At 39.6% G+C, this 18,659-nt stretch overlaps 2 protein-coding genes across 2 annotated transcripts in view; both read right to left on the minus strand.

The window, feature by feature from the left end:
- LOC116303477 (cation channel sperm-associated auxiliary subunit epsilon-like) overlaps positions 1 to 4,126 on the minus strand; it is a 17,042-nt gene extending 12,916 nt beyond the window's left edge. The window contains exons 1-10 of the mRNA XM_089023997.1: positions 4,071 to 4,126; positions 3,926 to 3,974; positions 3,631 to 3,704; positions 3,373 to 3,445; positions 3,224 to 3,228; positions 2,954 to 3,044; positions 2,450 to 2,577; positions 1,814 to 1,906; positions 1,249 to 1,312; positions 1,079 to 1,114 (exon numbers count right to left, since the gene is read on the minus strand). Coding sequence (XP_088880123.1) covers positions 1,079 to 1,114; positions 1,249 to 1,312; positions 1,814 to 1,906; positions 2,450 to 2,577; positions 2,954 to 3,044; positions 3,224 to 3,228; positions 3,373 to 3,445; positions 3,631 to 3,704; positions 3,926 to 3,974; positions 4,071 to 4,126 — 669 coding nt within the window. The remainder of the gene's footprint in view (positions 1 to 1,078; positions 1,115 to 1,248; positions 1,313 to 1,813; positions 1,907 to 2,449; positions 2,578 to 2,953; positions 3,045 to 3,223; positions 3,229 to 3,372; positions 3,446 to 3,630; positions 3,705 to 3,925; positions 3,975 to 4,070) is intronic.
- Positions 4,127 to 4,369: 243 nt separating this feature from the next.
- LOC116301424 (uncharacterized) lies at positions 4,370 to 18,627 on the minus strand. The gene is made up of 19 exons (XM_031710516.2): positions 17,937 to 18,627; positions 17,299 to 17,471; positions 16,716 to 16,793; positions 16,280 to 16,438; positions 15,447 to 15,575; positions 14,123 to 14,731; positions 13,826 to 14,032; positions 12,877 to 13,040; positions 9,393 to 12,430; positions 9,116 to 9,216; positions 7,649 to 8,664; positions 6,756 to 7,452; positions 6,279 to 6,344; positions 6,027 to 6,138; positions 5,612 to 5,738; positions 5,462 to 5,541; positions 5,141 to 5,238; positions 4,950 to 5,044; positions 4,370 to 4,718 (listed from the first exon to the last, which is right to left on the minus strand). The coding sequence occupies exons 1-19, from the start codon at positions 18,517 to 18,519 to the stop codon at positions 4,598 to 4,600; spliced, it is 7,653 nt and encodes a 2,550-aa protein (XP_031566376.2). The 5' UTR covers positions 18,520 to 18,627; the 3' UTR covers positions 4,370 to 4,597.
- Between the last annotated feature and the right edge of the window lie 32 nt (positions 18,628 to 18,659).

The following is an 18,659-nucleotide window of genomic DNA, read 5'->3' on the forward strand; positions in this document are numbered from 1 at the left end:
TTTCGAATACGCTGACGTGTACACGATTTTGCGCATGCTCAATAAGAAAACCTATCCGTTAAAGGGAATAGCCACTAGCATGCATCAGGGTGGATCATGAAATTTCCGGATACGTGTGGACAGTGAAAACGATTCCAAAACGATTCGAATACGCTGCGTGTGGACGCGAACATTTTCGTATCCGCAAAAAAAAATTTGCGGATACAAAAATTTCCGGATACGTGTGGACGGGGCCTTAGAGGAGGATAATAATGCTTACTTCTATCGTGTCACGGAATAGGTCACTGCTATTATATGATGTCATTTACTACCCCCACTACCAGACTCCTTTGCACATTTTCTTTTGTTCATTTAATTAGCACCAATTGTCTTAAGGTGCTGACACACGGTGCAACATTGCACGCAACAAATTTGAATCGGGGTGACACACATTGCAACAAAATCACGCAACATCGCTTGTGTCAGCCTGCTATTTTAAGATATTTGGTCAGCAGTTATAAATTTGGTGCAAGCTGATTGGCTGGAAATTTTAAAATGTTGCAAGTAATGTTGTAGCCATGTTCACATGATGAAAATTGTTGCGCGCAATGTTGCTATAGTAGAGCGCAATTCAACTTCAGATTTGTTGCATGTAACTTTGCGTGCAACAAGTTTGGGTCAGACTCACTCTGCAACAGTCCTGCTGCGTGCAATGTTGCATGCAATGTTGCACCGTGTGTCAGAACCTTTACTATTCTCTTGAGGAAATATCCGCGAAGCATTTTGGTAGTGGTAGTAAAATAACGCCATCATGCAAACGGCCTATTGCTGTTGACAACCGATGGATAATACACCAAGAATGAAATGTTTTGATGGTTTGTACCTGATATATACAGCAATATGAGATGCACTGGGGTCCTTGAGGATAGAAAGAAAAGTAAGAATCAGTGTCATCTTAGGAAATAAATTATTGAAAAAAAATGGTCGGCAGAGGGTTGGCAATATGATAGACACAGAGATATGGGTCGAGAAAACTGGTTCTTTTGGCATTAGGATGAAAGAAAAATTCAGTGATGTCCGAGCTAAACAATAAGCATACCGTTATCAGGCGAGCTGGTTGACCATCACCTATGAGCTAAAAACAAAACGAACAAATGAATGAATGAATGAGAAAAAGGCACATAAAAGAAAAGGTAGGATGAAAATGAATTTGAAAACAAATTGAACACGGCCCCCACCACGGCGGTAAGAAGCGGCGCACGAGCTAACCTGTACTTCATGAGGAAAGGCTGATATAACATACTTGGGATGAAGTATCTGCACCTGGCCATCTCTATTAAGATATAAAGAAGCCAGCAATTTGATAATTTTATTCTCAGCAGTACTGAAAAAATAAGAAATCTCTTTCAAAGGGGTGAGCTGCGATCCACTAAATCTTTTCGGGAGGGGGGTTGAGTTTCAGTTGGGTGGCTCACCCCAGAAACAGAGTCTATGTTTGTATTTTATTGCATTATCTGTAAAAAAAAAAAAAAAAAAAAAAGGAAAAAAAAAATTCACATTCTTTTCCATGTGAAATAAAATTGTATTACAACATGTAAAAATAAATAAATAAATAAATAATAATTAATTAATTAATTAATTAATTAAAAAAAAAAAAAAGAAAAAAAAGAAAAGAAACAGAGTGAGATAGTGAGACAAGCCATTTACTGCATTTTGATAAAAACCTGCGAAGTGGGGGTTGACAAGAACCCAATGAACCTTCGAATGGAGAAAGCGTAGCTGTGATGACACTGAGGAGAGGCGAAGGAGATATGGTATATGACGTATGTCTTACCTTATGAAGCAGTTATAGAGAGCAAGTGAATTCCCACTGATCCAAATAACGCTTTGATGGCTTTTGATATAAGTAGTGATGAACTCCCAGTAGCTGAAAATTAAATTAAATATCGAATCAAATTTATCGCATTCGCTTTAGTCACTGATGTCTATTCAAAGCTGAGGTATTGACAAGATTGGGGTAGACAAATCGCCGTTTCGCCATATAATATTGTAGATTCATTGGTTGGTCACTCTTTCAAGAAGGCATGTGATATTGCCCGACGCATCTTACCAAAATTGCAAAATTGCGTCACAATTATGTCTCGCTTTTTATCGTGAAGATTGCCGTAACGATTTTTAAAACATCGCCTAGTGTAACGCAACTTTTTGTCACGCTAGTGACTGCCACACAGTGCTGGAAACACTACCTAATCTAGTATAAGAAATAACAACAGCGCAGTGCCATAAAATAGAAATCATTAAGATGCGAAGCGAGTTTGACAAACGTGGTGCACAGTGGTCTGTCTTGGGTACAGGCAACACCATATAAGATTTTTTATAACCAAGCTAGACTTCAATATATATGTTCTATCTCCTAAAAATGTCCTTGATAGTGTGGGATTTTAACACACATTTACCAAGACGTACCTACCTGAAGTTTGTATTAAAGGTTACATTGATGAACTTCAGAGGTTTTGGTACTGATGCATAACCAGACCTCAGGGTAAGCTTGGGGTGTTGTCCGAAGTAGTGGAATATGAACGAAAGTCTTTCAGAAAACTTGAAAAAAGATGAAAAATGATAAAAATAAAACAAAGCTAGATTTTTGCGAATTAAAGCCTTTCGTGTCCGTACTAGTTCACACGCGGTGAATAAAACACAGGCAGCCCAACCAGGATCACACGCGACTTCGACGCTCGCTTTATTTCACTTGCTTCGCGCGTCACCCTGACTGTGAGTCTCAGAGAGGTTGGGTTGGAGCAAGCCTATACAAGACAGCCATGTTGGGGTAAGGGGAAACGGGGTAGGAGGGGGGAAATGGGGTAGGCACGATAGGGGGTGTTTCAGAGATTGTATTTTCCAAAAGAAATAATCTATTGTTTTGCAAATCGATATCATTGGTTTAAAACCCCCGATATACTAAAACGCTTCTTACCCACGATGGTACAATTGCAGTGCCGTTTTTCTCTTCTTTTGCTGCATACTTAGGATTTAAGACCCAAATTCTGAAAACCTCTAATGACATACTAAAAAAAATAAGAAAGGACTTCTATTAGTACGGCTGTATAGGGTATAAATCTCGACTTCTGCCCATTTTTCAAGGTCATGATTTTTATGAATAATTTTTGTGCCTTACTCGTTTGTTGGTCGATAATGAGTAAGATACCAATCGAAACAGAAAGGGCTGTGGACAATATTGATATACCTGACCTAAAAAAAATATAGAACAATAATATTTATCATTAATTGATGATTAATAAATTGATGATTAATTAATTCTCATCTTAAAGCTTATGTACATCTAATATTTCTTATATTGATAAATCAATATCTAATAGATATTAATATCGTTACCATGGTTTCGCTCAAGACAGGACTGATGGGATAGTATCCTGATTTACAACAAGACATAGTTGTCAAAGTAGTCCTGAAAAACAGTAAAATACTCGATAGATTATTAGCTAAAATTAAAAGGACTCTCTTCGTAGTTCGAATCATTCTTTTTCTAAGTACCACGAAGTGAGCCCTTTACTAGTTTCTGTGAATGCCATAGAGAAATTTCTTATAAAATAAGAAAGAAAATCTAAGAGTTTTGTTGAAAAATTGCCTTACCTTGTCTGATTGAAAAAACAATGTTTTGGATAACACCAACGAACTAACTGGTTCCCGAAGTATTCAAGTTGAATCTGAAATCGAGAATTGTAAGGTGTACTTACAAATAGAATAGAGAAGTAAAGCTGAAGTAAGATTACATTTATTCAAACATATCCCCCTGAGGTTTTTCTGTGATCAGAAGACTGAAGACTCACAAGCTCTACCCAAAGAAGAAAAGTTAAAAGCTCTTTTACATGCCGAAATAGCTAAAACCATTGATGAAAAATATAGTTCAAAGCTGAGGGTGACTTACAGTGTCTTCAGTTGTGAACACTGATTGATCTTCACGTGGGACAGAATACCTAAAACATAAAATTTGATCCAAAATAAATTCCTAACTGAATAAAAATTGTGAAAAAATCTTAAAAACATTTCTAAGACGTTTTTGCATCACTCACCGCCAAGTTTCTTGTCCTAAGGCTTGGGTGAACAAAAATACAACCAAATACATCATTTTAAGGGTTAGTTGGGACAAAAAACTTAAATTTCAGAGCTCAAAAAAAGAGAAGTTGGAGAAAATGATTTTGAGAAAAATTTTTTGAATTATTGAGACGACCACAACTGGTCAGCGGGTTCTCTTAACCTAGCAATCTTTATTTGGGCTCCCTGGGTGCAAAGCATATTTTTGGTTTGGTCATATTTTGATTCATAGTTTGGTCCAGATTTCTAAAACGCGATCTCGAGAAATTACTAAGCGTTTAAAACTTTTCATGAACTTTATTTTCCTCATTCATCTGTTTTAATTATAATTACAGCCGCCATGTTGGATAATTGATGAGTCATATCCTCCAACATGGACGCCACGGAGTCTATTATGTACAGATTTATATATTATCTAGTTTTGATTACAACCCAATCTATTTATTTAAAATCCCCCCCCTCCAAACCCTTTTATTTACAAATTACGACAAGCTGTTTCCTAATATTAAGAATTTTTCTTCCTTGCTGTCATGGCCTCGTCGAAATTATGCTTCAGGTAATTGTAAATCTCTGTTGCTCGAGACTGGGATAGCTGCTTTGTTATTTTCTGTAGGTCGTCAGGAGTACTGGGGAAAAATAACAAGAAATTTCATCAGATCTGTAAAACGCTCATTTTGGGGGAAATATTTCAAAAATTTTCAAAGAAGAAAAATGTGAAACCAATTCAATGTCATTCCGGAAGCCGTGTTACTGTTATCGTAAGCCATAAGCCATATCAGTGTCTCGGAAAGCCATTCATAGCTACAAGAAACCATTTAAATATTTGGACATATATGGAGGATTTTAACAATTCATACCTGGAAATGAGGTCTCGTAGAGTTCTTAAAGAAGAGCACAGATTTAGTGCGGTGATATAACTAACCCTTGGGATGCTTAGCAGAAAACGAAACACCTGTAGAGGTGAACAAGAAAACAAAAGTTTCCATCGTGATTATCAATTTACGAACCACGCTTTGTGGGGAGAAATAAATTTTAGAGTGCGTTTTACCTGTTGAGTCTCTTTGTTCAAGCTCAAAGGAGCCTGAATCGCTGCTTTTTTCTTTGACTCCATCGATGCAAGTTCAGTTAAAAGAGCTGCAGTTTCCTCTGTTAGAGGGGGAAAAGACACAATGAACAATTATAAATTTTAGGAGGAATATTGCTTCGTCTGTCAGTTCAGAAAGACCAACGCAGCAGCAACAGCGACGACAACAACCAAACAAGTTAGCACATTCTTGTTTTTTGAAGGTGGACAAATGAAGAAAAATAAGAATAGCGAAAGGAGAGGAGTAAAGAAAGAAGAGAAGAGTATTTCAAGGCGCATACAAACCTTGAGATTCACTGAACAAGACCTTGATGTGGGTCTGTGCAATACAAGCCAGCGTGTGTGAGTAAGCATGGCTCCTTGACCTGAAAACAACAGAACAGCATGATTTATGACAATCACTGGGGGGAGGGGAGAGTGGTTGAATAAACTTACCAGTCACGTTCCTTTTCTCCAGGTTTAACTCGATCTTTCTCGATAATAAGACACGGTCGGTCATACAGGTCGCACATCAGCCTCATCTTATCCACAAGTTTAGTTGAATTTGCTCCATTAGCCACAGCTAGAACATAATATAGAACACATTAAATAAGGATTGAACTTTTGATATATTACCCAGCCAGTCGTAACCGGATAGGCTTAGATTCGACAACAGCGGTCGCGTAAGGGAGGCTATTGTTTACAAAAATATTGCAGTAAGTTTATACAACCGGTCGGTAAATCTGAACCTGTCGTAACCGGCTAAACTGACTTAATTTTGACCACATTGGTCGCTTAAGGAAGGCTGTTGTTAAGAAAAAATATAGGATTATACAACCGGTCGGTAAATCGGGTGGCGCTCGATACGTACCTGATACGAGTTTTCGTATAACGCCGACTCTGTTACTAACAACATAATCACAGTGAATCAACTGACAGACTTCTGCTTTGATATTGTGCTTGCGACGAAGGCATGACACTACCTATAGAAATAAAGATAGACCAATGAGAGTGAGGTATATAACATGGCTGTAATCCAATATGATGCGCGCAGATAGGTGCCGAGTTAGGAGGTTAAATTCATTCATACTAGAAAGATTCGAGTCAAGGACTTGTTGCTTACCTGAACGTTGCATATCTCTTTGGTGTCCACGAGGATCACTAGTTTGTCTCGGTCTCTTTGTGAAGGCTAAAATATTAAACCATAAATGAGCTCTTTCATTTTTACCGCGCATGCGCGATGAAATGCCAATTCACCATTTTTCATACAGGTAGTTTCAAAGGATTATTCAAATTTGAACCTTTGATTTCGGTTGAATGCTTTGTATTTGACCTAGACTGCGAGCGGACTTTTGACTCGTAACCAATCTTCCTCGACCAATAGACACGGACAGACAGAAGGACGGTGACCAAGGGAAATAGAGGGACTTAGCTCGCAGTCTATATTTGACCAGTGAACTGATGTATGGAAAATGGTGAATAGTCTGTGAAACCCCACTCTTGACCCCAGATCATCGTTATTCTTGTCATCTCATTTTGCATGCGCAATAAGAATTTCAAGGCTCTGCTCAAAGGTAAGACGCAAGGTGTTAGTACTTACAGAGACAAAAGCCCTAGGAATATTCTTTGGAGTGCTGTTGGGTGTACTAGTATCCAAACACAAGGTAGTGTGATGTTTGTCCTTGTCTGTGCTTATCGCTGTATGAGCGGTACTCTTCTCCTCACTAACTCCCTTATTTTCAAACAGACGACCACCGCTACTACTATACCCCTGGAGTCCTTTACCCATAATATCACTACTACACACGGTGCTACTTCTAGATATATTTTTGTTTATATTCTGAGAATTTGTCGTTAAGTTCTGAATTCCTTCGCTAAATGGCTGAACAGTAGCTGCACAAGATGACTTAAAGCTGAACACACGAGTATTTGATTCGCCAGATCTTTGGGGTGCGACAATCTTAGTAAACTTGGATTCCTGTGTCCCATTTTGTTGCTGCAGTTGTTGTTGCTTCTGTTTTTGCAGAGGTGATTGTCGTTTCAACGCAAAAGGCGAATCCTTCAAAACACTCTTATTTTTTTCCGAAGAAAAAGCACTGTTATTTAGATTTTGATCAGCTTGCAGCACGACGGATTGCTGCTCCTTTTCTTCTGTGTCGTCACCAAGGAAGTCGAGACCCAGAGAGAATGTTGGCATTTCAGACATTTCTAAGTTCATATCGTCATCCGTTGCTGCCATTGCAAGAGCAATATCTTGCATTTCTTGGTCTTGGATAAGGTGTGATTTTATGTTCCTTCTAAAGGATAAATAAATAAATAAATAAATAAATAAATAAATAAATAAATAAATAAGTAAATAAGAACAAGCGTAATAGGTAAATTACGAGCCTTAGATGAAGATTTTACCTATTGCGCATGTTCTTATTTGATATCCGAGCCCATCCCACACGGCTTACTGCCTCATCTATCAATAAATAAATAAATAACACTTACAAGGTACTCGTATTCCTATTTGAACCAGCTTTCGATAAGCCATCATACTTATCACTGTTCTCCATCGCTTCCAACAAGTCTGTGTCACTAAAACCATTGCTATCCCAATCAAAGTCAAACGTAGTGGACAAACTGTTTCTTTCTCTTGTTTTATCCCCATCTTTCTTGGACGAATCTGCGGCTTTGGATGACAAAATAGAGCGCCTTTCCTTGAAATTTTGATTTGAAGTATCAGCTTCTCTCTCAGGACCTATAGAAGCTGGCAAAGCTATGCAAATAGGAGTATTTTCTTTTGAGAGTAATGAAGACGACGCGGTGAATGAATTAGTCTTTGGGGGTATAGTGGGAAGTGACTTCTTGTAAGTGAAGGCTTGCGTTGACTGCAGCGCACTACAGGATGCATTAGATCTTATGTTTGTTTTCAACGGCGTTTTCTTGCATACGGTAACATCTTCATCAACACTGTCATTAAGAACGTATTTTCGCTTTGGGCGTTTCAAGGGACGTCGAACTTGACTTGGTGTGTGTGGAGATATCTCTTGAACTAGCGCAACGCTATTGTCAGGACTTTCGTTTTCATCTCCGTACACGCTTTCCTCTTCGTACTCCTCTTCCTCGAAGTATCCCTCCTCGCTGTCAAATTCCATCTCATTTTCTAAATCACTCTCATGCGCATGCGTCTCTTCAGCTTCAGATTCGCTACCAGTCCTTTTCGGTTTGAAGTTCATCTTATATCTATTCTTATTACTACGGAAGTTTGGTGTGCGGAAATTAAGATTCCTAGCGTGTGGGCTCATTAGAGACAGGCGGTATAGAGCGGCCATGTCCATGGGTGATCTTGGAACCCTTGAGGTACGGCAAGTAGGCGTTCGTTGGGTGAGTTGAGAAGAGTCGTCGATAAAACTGTCAAACTCGCTACCGAGGTCGCTTTCATCGTCCGTAAATTCGCCGATATCACTTCCTGATAGCTCGGCTTCTTCGTCTAGGAAATGATTGGCGTGAAGCCGCTTTTGTTTCTTGGAATAAGTGAAAAATACTGTTAGGAATGCTGAATCACTCGACTTTATTCTGCGATAAATATATTTTATTGTACTTGCTTTTCCTTCGTGTGATTATATATGTTCGCATTTTCGTATTTATTCATTTGCGTATTGAGTTGTCACTCTAAAAAACGCCCGTGCCCTTGTCATGCCTCACTGAATTTCTATGTCTTGTCTACTAAGCGCTAACTATCTCCTATTTCATCCTAACTATTTCACGGGTATATTATTTGCACTCTATGATATATAATTCATTCCAAGCATGGTAAAGAACATGCAACAACGCCAAATAGCTGTAATTCATTTTTATCGTGCCATAGGACAAGCAAGGTGCAATTTGGTGAAGCTTGGTTACAAAACACAAAGTATAAGGTAAAACAATATGTTAGTACTCAAGCTAGACCAGAATGCACCATATCGTACGTACTTTAGATGGTGGATGAGAGCACAACCTTTTGCGCTTCACGCTGTTCTGAAGAACAATCTTTCTTTGTACATCATGACGAGCTCCAACTCCCTGGACATAATCTAAATATTGAGATATACTTGTTAATACAATCATACTATGTTTACTAGTCCACCAGCATTAAAAACTAAGCTCCCAAACACTTCCGAGTTTCGTAGCGGGAACCCTGTGTGTTTCATGAGGTGGGAAAATGCTGCATTTCGTTGAGCATGCGCAGTAAGCAACAACAGCAACTCACCTTTTCTATTTTCTACCAGGAACTCTTCTTCACTGTCAGACGCCCCAACAAGCTTTCTGTTGCGTAGCCCTATTATTTTATTAACGCTTCTATCTCTCTGATCATCTGATGCGCCATGGGATTTCACCTCGTCGAACGCTTCATGTTCTAAAAACTGTGAGTCTGTTTTCTGGATATCATTTTCAAATTCCTCATCGCTTTCAGCAATAGCGAAGACATTTCCGTCTCTTATTTTGGCTTTTGAACGTCGTCGGACAAGAGGCGACTCTCCATCCTCCATATCAACTTTGCGCGAAATATTTTGAGATTCCTGTAAAGGTGAAATCGCGGTAACATTTGAAGTTTCACTTTTTGATTTCTTTCTTATAATAGGCGAAGAATCATCATCGTTCGAGATGATATCCGAGTCTTTCTGATTGCGTTTAGTTATGTTTATATCGTTGACAGTATCTTCGAAGCCACGGTTTGCGAGCCGTTCTCGAAGTGGCTTTCGAAGAATAGGCGAATCATGAGGATCGCTTCTGTGCACGTCATCATTTCCCTTCGTCTGAATTTCGTCGTGTTTTACGTCAAATGAGCAAGAATATCTTTCACTAGCACAGGGAGAACTGCGCGACTCTTTAAACGGTGAAAAACGTTTCTGGTTCTTCTGCATTTCAAAAACTTTTAAACTATTTTCTTCTTCGTATTCGCCACATGAAGAATTTTTCTTCATTAGGTTGACCTTAGAGTTTAATTTCAAAGACTTTCTTATCGGAGAACTCGTAAAAACTGGGCTTCCTGTTTGCGCATTTTCATGGTTCGTATCCCTACAGGCTTTAGGAGAAACAACCGCGCTTCGATTAAATTTTAAGCTACGATTCCCAAGAATTGCATCTGGCTTTTTAAAATTAAAATCCCCTTTCCTTTGCAGATTCTCTCCAGAATGATCATTCGTTTCAGTCAAAATACTTTGAGCTTTAGATTTATTTTCAAAATTCCCCGCGTCCATTACTTTGTCCGTAGAGTGATCAAAGATTTCTTCAGAGTCTATAACATAGTTGAAAGAATTCTTCGCAGAATTTACTCTTTCAAACGCACCAAGTTTGAGAATCGATTTTTTCAAACTGTTATCACCCAATGATTTTTCTTTCGAGTTGAGCTTCAATTTTGACTTTTTTGCGACATTTTCACACTTTGAGTTGTGTTTTTCTCCATCGATTTTATTTTCAGCTTCCCGGGTATCGATGTGTAGATCATGTCTTTCATGAATATTTTTTCTTACATCTTTGGATTTCGAGACAGTTCCACTAGGAAAGCCTTGGTTATTATTACCTGTTTTTGAATGATTATCCAAACTATTTCTTCCAAACTCTTCCTCGTCCAAGTCGGCTAGAATCCCATCAGCAAGACTATCATCTCCAAACTCTATTTCAATATCATCCTCAAAAACATCAGAAGTCTTATTTTTACAGACAACGCCCGCACCAAAACCAGACTTTTCTTTTGGTTTAAAACTCTGGGGACTTTCTTTTTCCTGGAAATCATTTTCGTCGTCTCCAGTTAACAACGAATCAGAATGTTCTGAGGAAAAACCTTTGCCATGCCATTGAGAATTTCCTCGTAAATTCCTGTCCATTTTTGATGATTTAGTGTTTTCCAACATCAAGTTCTCTTTCTCGCTGGTTAATTCTACAACCTCATTTTCAAAACTAAGTTCCGGCGGTTCTTTAATTAAGTCACCCTTGCATGGCGGTATCGAAGAATTCTTTGTCAATTCTTTTGCTCCGTTTTCGTTTTCCCATTTTTTATCCATTTCTTTCCCAAAATCAAATTCAAGATCCAGATGCGGAGGTTCCTCAATATTACGGTTTGCGCATGCTCTTGACCTATAATTCGTCTTAGAATTCTTATTTCCTAATAGTTTCTCACCAAATTCCCAACCTATATCATCGACTTCAGGTTCATTAAACAGATTGATATTCCTCCTACAAGAAAGTATTTTGTCTTTATGTAATTTTCGCGTATTTTCCTTGTCATAAGATTTGGAATTCTTATCGAATTTAAAAGGACTGATGTCGTCCAAAGAATCCAAAGATGGCGGGAGCGGTACAACTTTAGCGTGATCATCCGTGACATCCGTTATTCGTGAACGCAAAGAGTGAACTTTCTGTGGAGTTAAAGAGGGAAGTAGCTGTGAAAAGTTTTGACTTGATACTTCAAATCCTTCATTTTCTTCATGCAATTCCGTGGCGTTATGCTCTGGTAAAATTTCTTCAGTTGCTTTCGCAGCTTCTTCCTTTTCGCCATCAAGGATTTCGAGTCGTATCTCATCATCGTTGCTTTGTTTTTCTTCAAGGTTTTTAGACTCCACTTCTCCAGTATCAAAATCGTTATCCTCGTTTTCAAATCCCTTTAGGTATTCTCTCCACTTCGTTTTCTGCTGTGGTGAAATACTTTTTGATTTTTTGGACTTTTTATTTTTGTTACTCTTATTTTTGTCGTTGTCATTTGGGACACTTCTTTTCTTCTTGTTCTTTTTCTCAGTCTTGTCTTTGGAATCATTTACCCTTTCGTTATCACCACCATCATCATCACCAATGATCATAGCATCATCTTCAGGAGTAGGCAGGTCTGCTTCATTCAGAAACGTCATCATCTCCACATCATAAGCATCATCTCCACCATCTCCAGTTTCTCCATGAAGCTCTATGAACTCTAGAATCTCGATCATATGCTCTGTTCGTCTAGAATGTGCAATTTTGTACACTTGTGAAGGTACGTTCTGCCACGCCATCCACTCATTCAAAGATAACTCCTTGACGGGCGGATCTGTTAGAGACTTGCGCGATCTTCTTCGGTTGGAATTCTGTGGCGTAGTGCCTGCTTCGCAGTTGGGGAGCTTGAAGTTCTCCTGCCAGTAGATGAGCTCTTCGTAGGTGAGAAATCCATCGTCTTTGCGAGACAGGTTAGGTGTCTTGGATGTGCCGGGTTTGCCGAGAAAACTAGTGATGTTGGTTGACTTGCTTTCGTTTGCCTCTGATTTGCGCTTTTTCGTTCTGTCAATGAAAACGGAAAAATAAATAAAACGTAGCTTTAAGAGACTGGTTGGCTTGTTGCTTCCAATACCGTGTGCCAGCCCATCGTTGTAGGGAATGACTATCAGCTACTTATTTGAGCCATTTCGAACCCTGTCACTATTGCAAAGTGAGTCCAACTCAAAACGTCAATATCAAATCAAACGCTAATTTGATCAAAACCTGTAACAATCGCTGGGCTAATCTAAGTCAGGACACGCCACTTATTTACAGATTGAACCTGTTATTTAACGTTTTAGGAGAGAGGGAAAACCAGAGAAAAGCCTTCGAATCAAGGGAGAGACCTAACAAACTCTACTCGCATGTGATGTCGAGTCGAGGAATCAAACCCAAAACCCGAGGGGGGAGTGCTATCGCTACCCCACCCTTGACTACCAAGGTGTCAAAAAAGAATGATTTGATCATACCTGTTGCCAACAAAGTCCCCAACAGTCATTTGCATTTTGAGTACGCGAGGCATCAGGTGTCTTGGAATCATGCGCGGGTTGTCGTCGTAAAGCTCGAAGGATTTAGAGCCTTGTACGATCGCTTTATGGATGGATTTCTTGTTACTGAGACTTCTCTTGTAGACCTAAGAGAAACATGTTTGCATTTCATTATATGCTTTGAGAGTCACGGTGATCATGACATGATGATGACGATGATGGTAGTAATGGTTGTGTATGATGATGAGGACCAAGATGATGGCAATCCTGATGATGATGATAATGGCGGTGGTGAAGATGATGATGATGACGATGGTAGTAATGATGATGATGATTAAGTAATCAGTGGCGCAGTGGCGGTCATGTATGATGAAGAGGACCAAGATGATGGCCTAATGATGATAATGGTGGTGGTGATGATGATGATGATGACGATGATGGTAGTAATGATGGTGATGATTAAGTAATCAGTGGTGGTCATGTATGATAATGAGGACCAAGATGATGGCAATCCTAATGATGATAATGGTGGTGGTGGTGATGATGATGATGATGATGGCGATGATGGTAGTAATGATGGTGATGACTAAGGAATCAGTGGTGGTTGTCTATATTGATGAGGACCAAGATGATGGCAATCCTGATGATGATAATGGTGGTGGTGGTGGTGGTGATGATGGCGAAGATGGTAGTAATGATGGTGATGACTAAGGAATCAGTGGTGGTTGTCTATGATGATGAGGACCAAGATGATGGCAATCCTGATGATGATGGTGGTGGTGGTGAAGATGATGATAATCAGCGAATGATAATGATGATAATGAAGGTTTATAATTTGATGAGAATGATAGTGATGATTGTGGTGGCATCTGATGACATTATGATAGTGGTGATGATGATGATACATGATGTACGATATACCCATTCTTACCTGTTCTTCTTTGCCTTCACTAACAAGAACCACGATCCGACCATTACGCTTCCTTCCTGTTCTGCCCATGCGCTGTACCAGTCTTATAGGCGACGCATGCGCATCAAAGCACACGATCAGATCCACGTCACCAATATCAAGACCTTCTTCCCCTACACACGTGGCTACCAGGGTATTGTACCCACCTTTGCGAAACCGCTGGACAACCTGTGACGAACAAAAATTCAATGAATTTAATGGTATACTTCCATAAGTAGTACACTTCTGAAAAAAAATATCAAGGAAATAATTCTTTACCTCTAGCTGTTCTTTCTGTGATAATCCTCGTGAGCTCTTCCCAGTAGACGCTTGACCAATGAAACTCATCACACGAACCAAAGGCTTGTGCTTGTTTAATATTGCTGTAATCTCACCGACACTATCGCGGTATTGAGAGAATATCATCACGCGCGTATTGACGGCGGCAACCGGCTTGCTCTCGGTCGCGCTTTCATTGTCCACTGATGTAGAAGTACTTGCCGCTTCGCTGGAAAACTTCAGGAAATGTTCTACAATAACTTCTTCGAGCTTGAGCAGTTTTGGGTGGCTCTTGAAGGAAGGATCGAAGGGTTGTTTATGCATGGCGCGTCTTCGTGGTGAGGTGAATTGGGAAAACAGAGCCGAAGTTTCTGCTGTTTCATCCGGCGGGCATTCAATACTCTCACGGAGTTCTTCCATGACTTCCATGAACTGACTGTTGCGCTTGATTTCTGTTTTAGCGCGTACCATACCTTTACTGCCATCTATGATTGCTTTGATGAAGTTATAGAAGGACAGGATACCGTGTTGGTGTAGTAGTTCGTAGGCGTGGTACAAGCTGATTGCCATGGCGAAGTCACCTTCAATTGCTCCTTTCTGACCATTCGTCTGTTAATCAAAGCAAAGAAATGGCTTCAACTATAACATTGATGCGATGTTGTTGTTTTGTTGTTTTTTTTGTGGGTGTGTTTTGTTTTGTTTTGTTTTGTTTTTGTTTTTGTTTTTGTTTTACCGAAGAGCAAAAATGCAAGAGGTTCTGAGAGCTCGTTTTGTTGACCTTCGTAATTTACCCAAGAGGAAGCTTATGCGCGGACAGTTCTATCTACGGTCAAATAGTTTGGTAGGCCCACTATTTGGGTCCCACACTAAAGCCTGGTTCACACGAGCAACGCAAACGCAAGCGCAAACGCAAACGCAAGCAATGTTCACACGTACAACGCAAATGCAAGTAAATTAAGAGACGCATGCGCAGTAGTGATTGTTTATAGTTCACACGTATTTTCCTTGCGTTTGCGTTTGCGTTTGCGTTGCTCGTGTGAACCACGTCTTGCGTTTGTGCTTGTGTTTGCGTTTTCTCCGGTTCACACGTTAAAAACGCAAACGCAAACGCAAGCACAAGAAAATGGAAAATTTTCCATTCCTTGCGTTTGCGTTTGCGTTTGTGTTACTGTAGTTCACACGTAGTTTTCTTGCGTTTGCGTTTGCGTTGCTCGTGTGAACCAGGCTTAAATAAACTTGATCGTCAAACAAAAGCCGAGTCTGCGCAAATAAATTAAGTTTGTTTATTCTTATTTAGTATAATTCTATAGCTCCATAAACTTACATAACCCTCTAGATTTCTTTTCCTGAACTGATCTCGTCCACTCAGCAGCATATACTTGGTTACTCTTTGGGGATCTTTCTGCCACAGTGCTCTGTTACAGAATAGACGCCCAACAATTCCTTCCAACACCTAAAAGACAATCACATTATCTGAGCTAAGATCCTTGAGTAGATATAAAGGAGAAATACAGTACGGACGTGAATTAGTCTGAACAGAAACCTTGTGTGCATATTGCACACGCAGTAGTCAGCCAAACACACTGGACATCACACATTATGGAAAAGATACATGTATACAGCTGTAATATGGATGTGACATCAGGTAGAGTGCATGAGTTTCAAGTTGTGTGCATATTACACACGCAATAGTCAGCCAAACACACTGGACATGACACATCATGGAAAAGATACATGTATATAGCTGTGATATGGATGTGACGTCAGGTTGAGTGCATGAGTTTCAAGTTGTGCGCATATTGCACATGCAATAGTCAGCCAAACACACTGGACATCACACATGGAAAAGATACATGTATACAGCTGTAATATGGATGTGACATCAGGTAGAGTGCATGAGTTTCAAGCTGTGTGCATATTGCACAAGCAATAGTCAACCTTCAGCCAAACACACTGGACATCACATCATGGCAAAGATATACAGGTAGAGATATAATATGGCTGTGACTGTCGAGCAGGGTGCATGAGTTTCAACTTGTGTGGCTGGGTGCATCACACATTCATTTCCCTCACTGGTATTTCACAATAATTTTTTCCCCAATGATAATCATCCATTCAAACTTCACACCAAATTAGAGCAAACTTGTAGTGGTTTACCTTAAGAAAGTGCGTTTTTATCCTGGAAATATCATCCCCAAGAGGAACAACGATCTTATCAACAGTGCGACTATGAGTGTAGGGTTGGATGTCTGAAGAATCTTCTGATCGCAGCTCCATGTGTGAGATAAGGAGGTTTGTCATCACTTGTTGCACAGCCTAAACAATTGTAACAATTAGCATAAACAAACAAGATCCTGGGTTGTAAAAATTGCTATTTTTTAATTGTATTTTTCTTTCCAAGCACAATTTTTATTTAATATTCAAGAGCAAATAGAATCAAGATAATTCCAAATCAAATATACCAAAATATAGCAGTTTGTACGACTCATGTCCCACTTTTTGACCCCGTTAGCATGCGCTTAGAGCAGTAGCACAGAACTCCTGATGCATGTATTGAGCAGCCATTATTTTCATCCCTAAAGTTTCTGCCTACCTTTACATCATCTCCAGGTGTGGCACTTAAAGCAAGGACTCTGAAGTTTCTTGTGTAATTGGAAATTTCTCTCACAACCTGTGGAAAAAAATTCTGGTCATTCAATCAGAATGCTGGGACATTGGAAATCATATTGTCTTTAGGTTTCCTATGTAAAACAAGTGATGAGAGAGACTAGGGATAACATTCTTATCTTCTTCTTATTTCCCAGTCCTCCTGCTCCCCAAGTTACACAGGATCCCCAAGAAGTGAAAAGTAACTAGATTAACCCACAGAGAAGGCTGTAGTATTGTCTTTGTATTTACATGGTGCAGAACAGTATGCACTTACAATAATTAGTCTATTACAGTCCTACGAAAACTACTCTATATGTGCATGCATTCTTGCATGGCTAAAATAATGGCTTCTCAGTGGCCAGATATGACCAGTCCCATCAGACTGATCTGTGACCTTATCTGGTTAAATGTCCTAAAAGGCATTTAAGCCAGATAAGTGCCAATTTGGCTAGACATTTAAATTTAAATGCCATTATTTTGAACCCTTTTAGGATACTTCTTAGTGCTTTTGATTATCTGTACAGTACCTGACAGTATGCATGATTACCAAGTGCCTTGTGAGCTTCATCAAACACCAGTAGAACGACACCTTCAGGACAACATGACCCTCTACTCAAATCATTTTGGAGAACTTGAGGTGTAAGAAAGAAAACCCTCTTGTTTTTCCACATAACTTCTCGCTTGTTTGGAGCCATGTTACCTTAATGTAGAAGCTTCAAATGTTATCGATACCCTGAAACAACATCTGTCTGGGCTGATCTAAATCAGGGCACAGCTAACTCACTGATTGAACCATGAAAAAATATCTTGGCTGATCTAAGTCAGGGCATGGCTAACTCACAGATCAAACCCTGAAACAACATCATCTGGGCTCATCTAAGTCAGGGCATGGCTAATTCATAGATTGAATTGGAACTTAGCTTGTCAGGTAAGGCTGTAGCCTGCGTGCAGAACCAGGTCTGCACGCAGGCTAGGAAGGCTTAGAAAACCCTCAAATCAACAGCAAAACGACCTAACAAACTCTACTCATTTTATAGCATGCCAGGGATTGAACCTTAAACCCAAGAGGTGAGAAGTGAGTGCTAGCTCTACCGCTTCACCACTCGTGTTCACCCAAATGAATGGGGGGAGGGGGTGGGGGAGTTTAGTCAGTTACAAAATTTACCTGTCATTTGTGCAGTGTCTGATTCTGGAATACCCATGATATTATAACAAGCCTCTATCTGCTGAGCCACTAAGGGTTTAGTGGGCGCCATGAATATAACTTTTCCTTGGGGATACCAACGGTAATAGTTATACATCAACACAGCTGCAATAAACGTCTTCCCCAGACCAGTTGGGAGGGTCACCAGTGTATTCATAAACAAAGCCTTTTGGACTATCTGGAACTGGTAATCCCGAATGGGATAATTCGTAGGATAAATCCAGACATTTCCGCTTTCCATGTCAAACCCGGGCAAATATTCGACCTCTTTTGGCTCCTCTGAAGTTTCTGAATTCGAAACATTTCCAGCACAGTTTGAATTTTGAATACCATTTTGATTTATTTGAGGGTCGATTGATTCCATTTCCAAGGCAGCAGCAAGGAGCCCGTCATCCTCGTCATCATCTTCGAGATCGATGATTTCGATGGGGATATTATCGCTATGATTTTGAGTTTTCCTCTCTTCAGTGGTCTTCAGCGTTTGTTGTTCGTTCTTCCCCCAGCTCTGAAACAACGTCTTTTGATTCGGATTCCCCTTCTTCATTTTATCGATTTTCTTACTTCTTTAGCCTCTTAAGTAAGAAAAAACCTCTAAAGGCAGAATTCCGCATGTTTTGTTAGGTTTTGTTAATTTTAAAGCATTAAATTCAGGGGTAAAATAACCATATTTTCAAAACTTTTCAG

The sequence above is a fragment of the Actinia tenebrosa genome, unplaced genomic scaffold (assembly GCF_029948245.1).
Source record: "Actinia tenebrosa isolate PJP-AT-01 unplaced genomic scaffold, QUT_ActTen_1.0 PGA_scaffold8__29_contigs__length_14323225, whole genome shotgun sequence".
Classification (NCBI taxonomy): Eukaryota; Metazoa; Cnidaria; class Anthozoa; order Actiniaria; family Actiniidae; genus Actinia; species Actinia tenebrosa.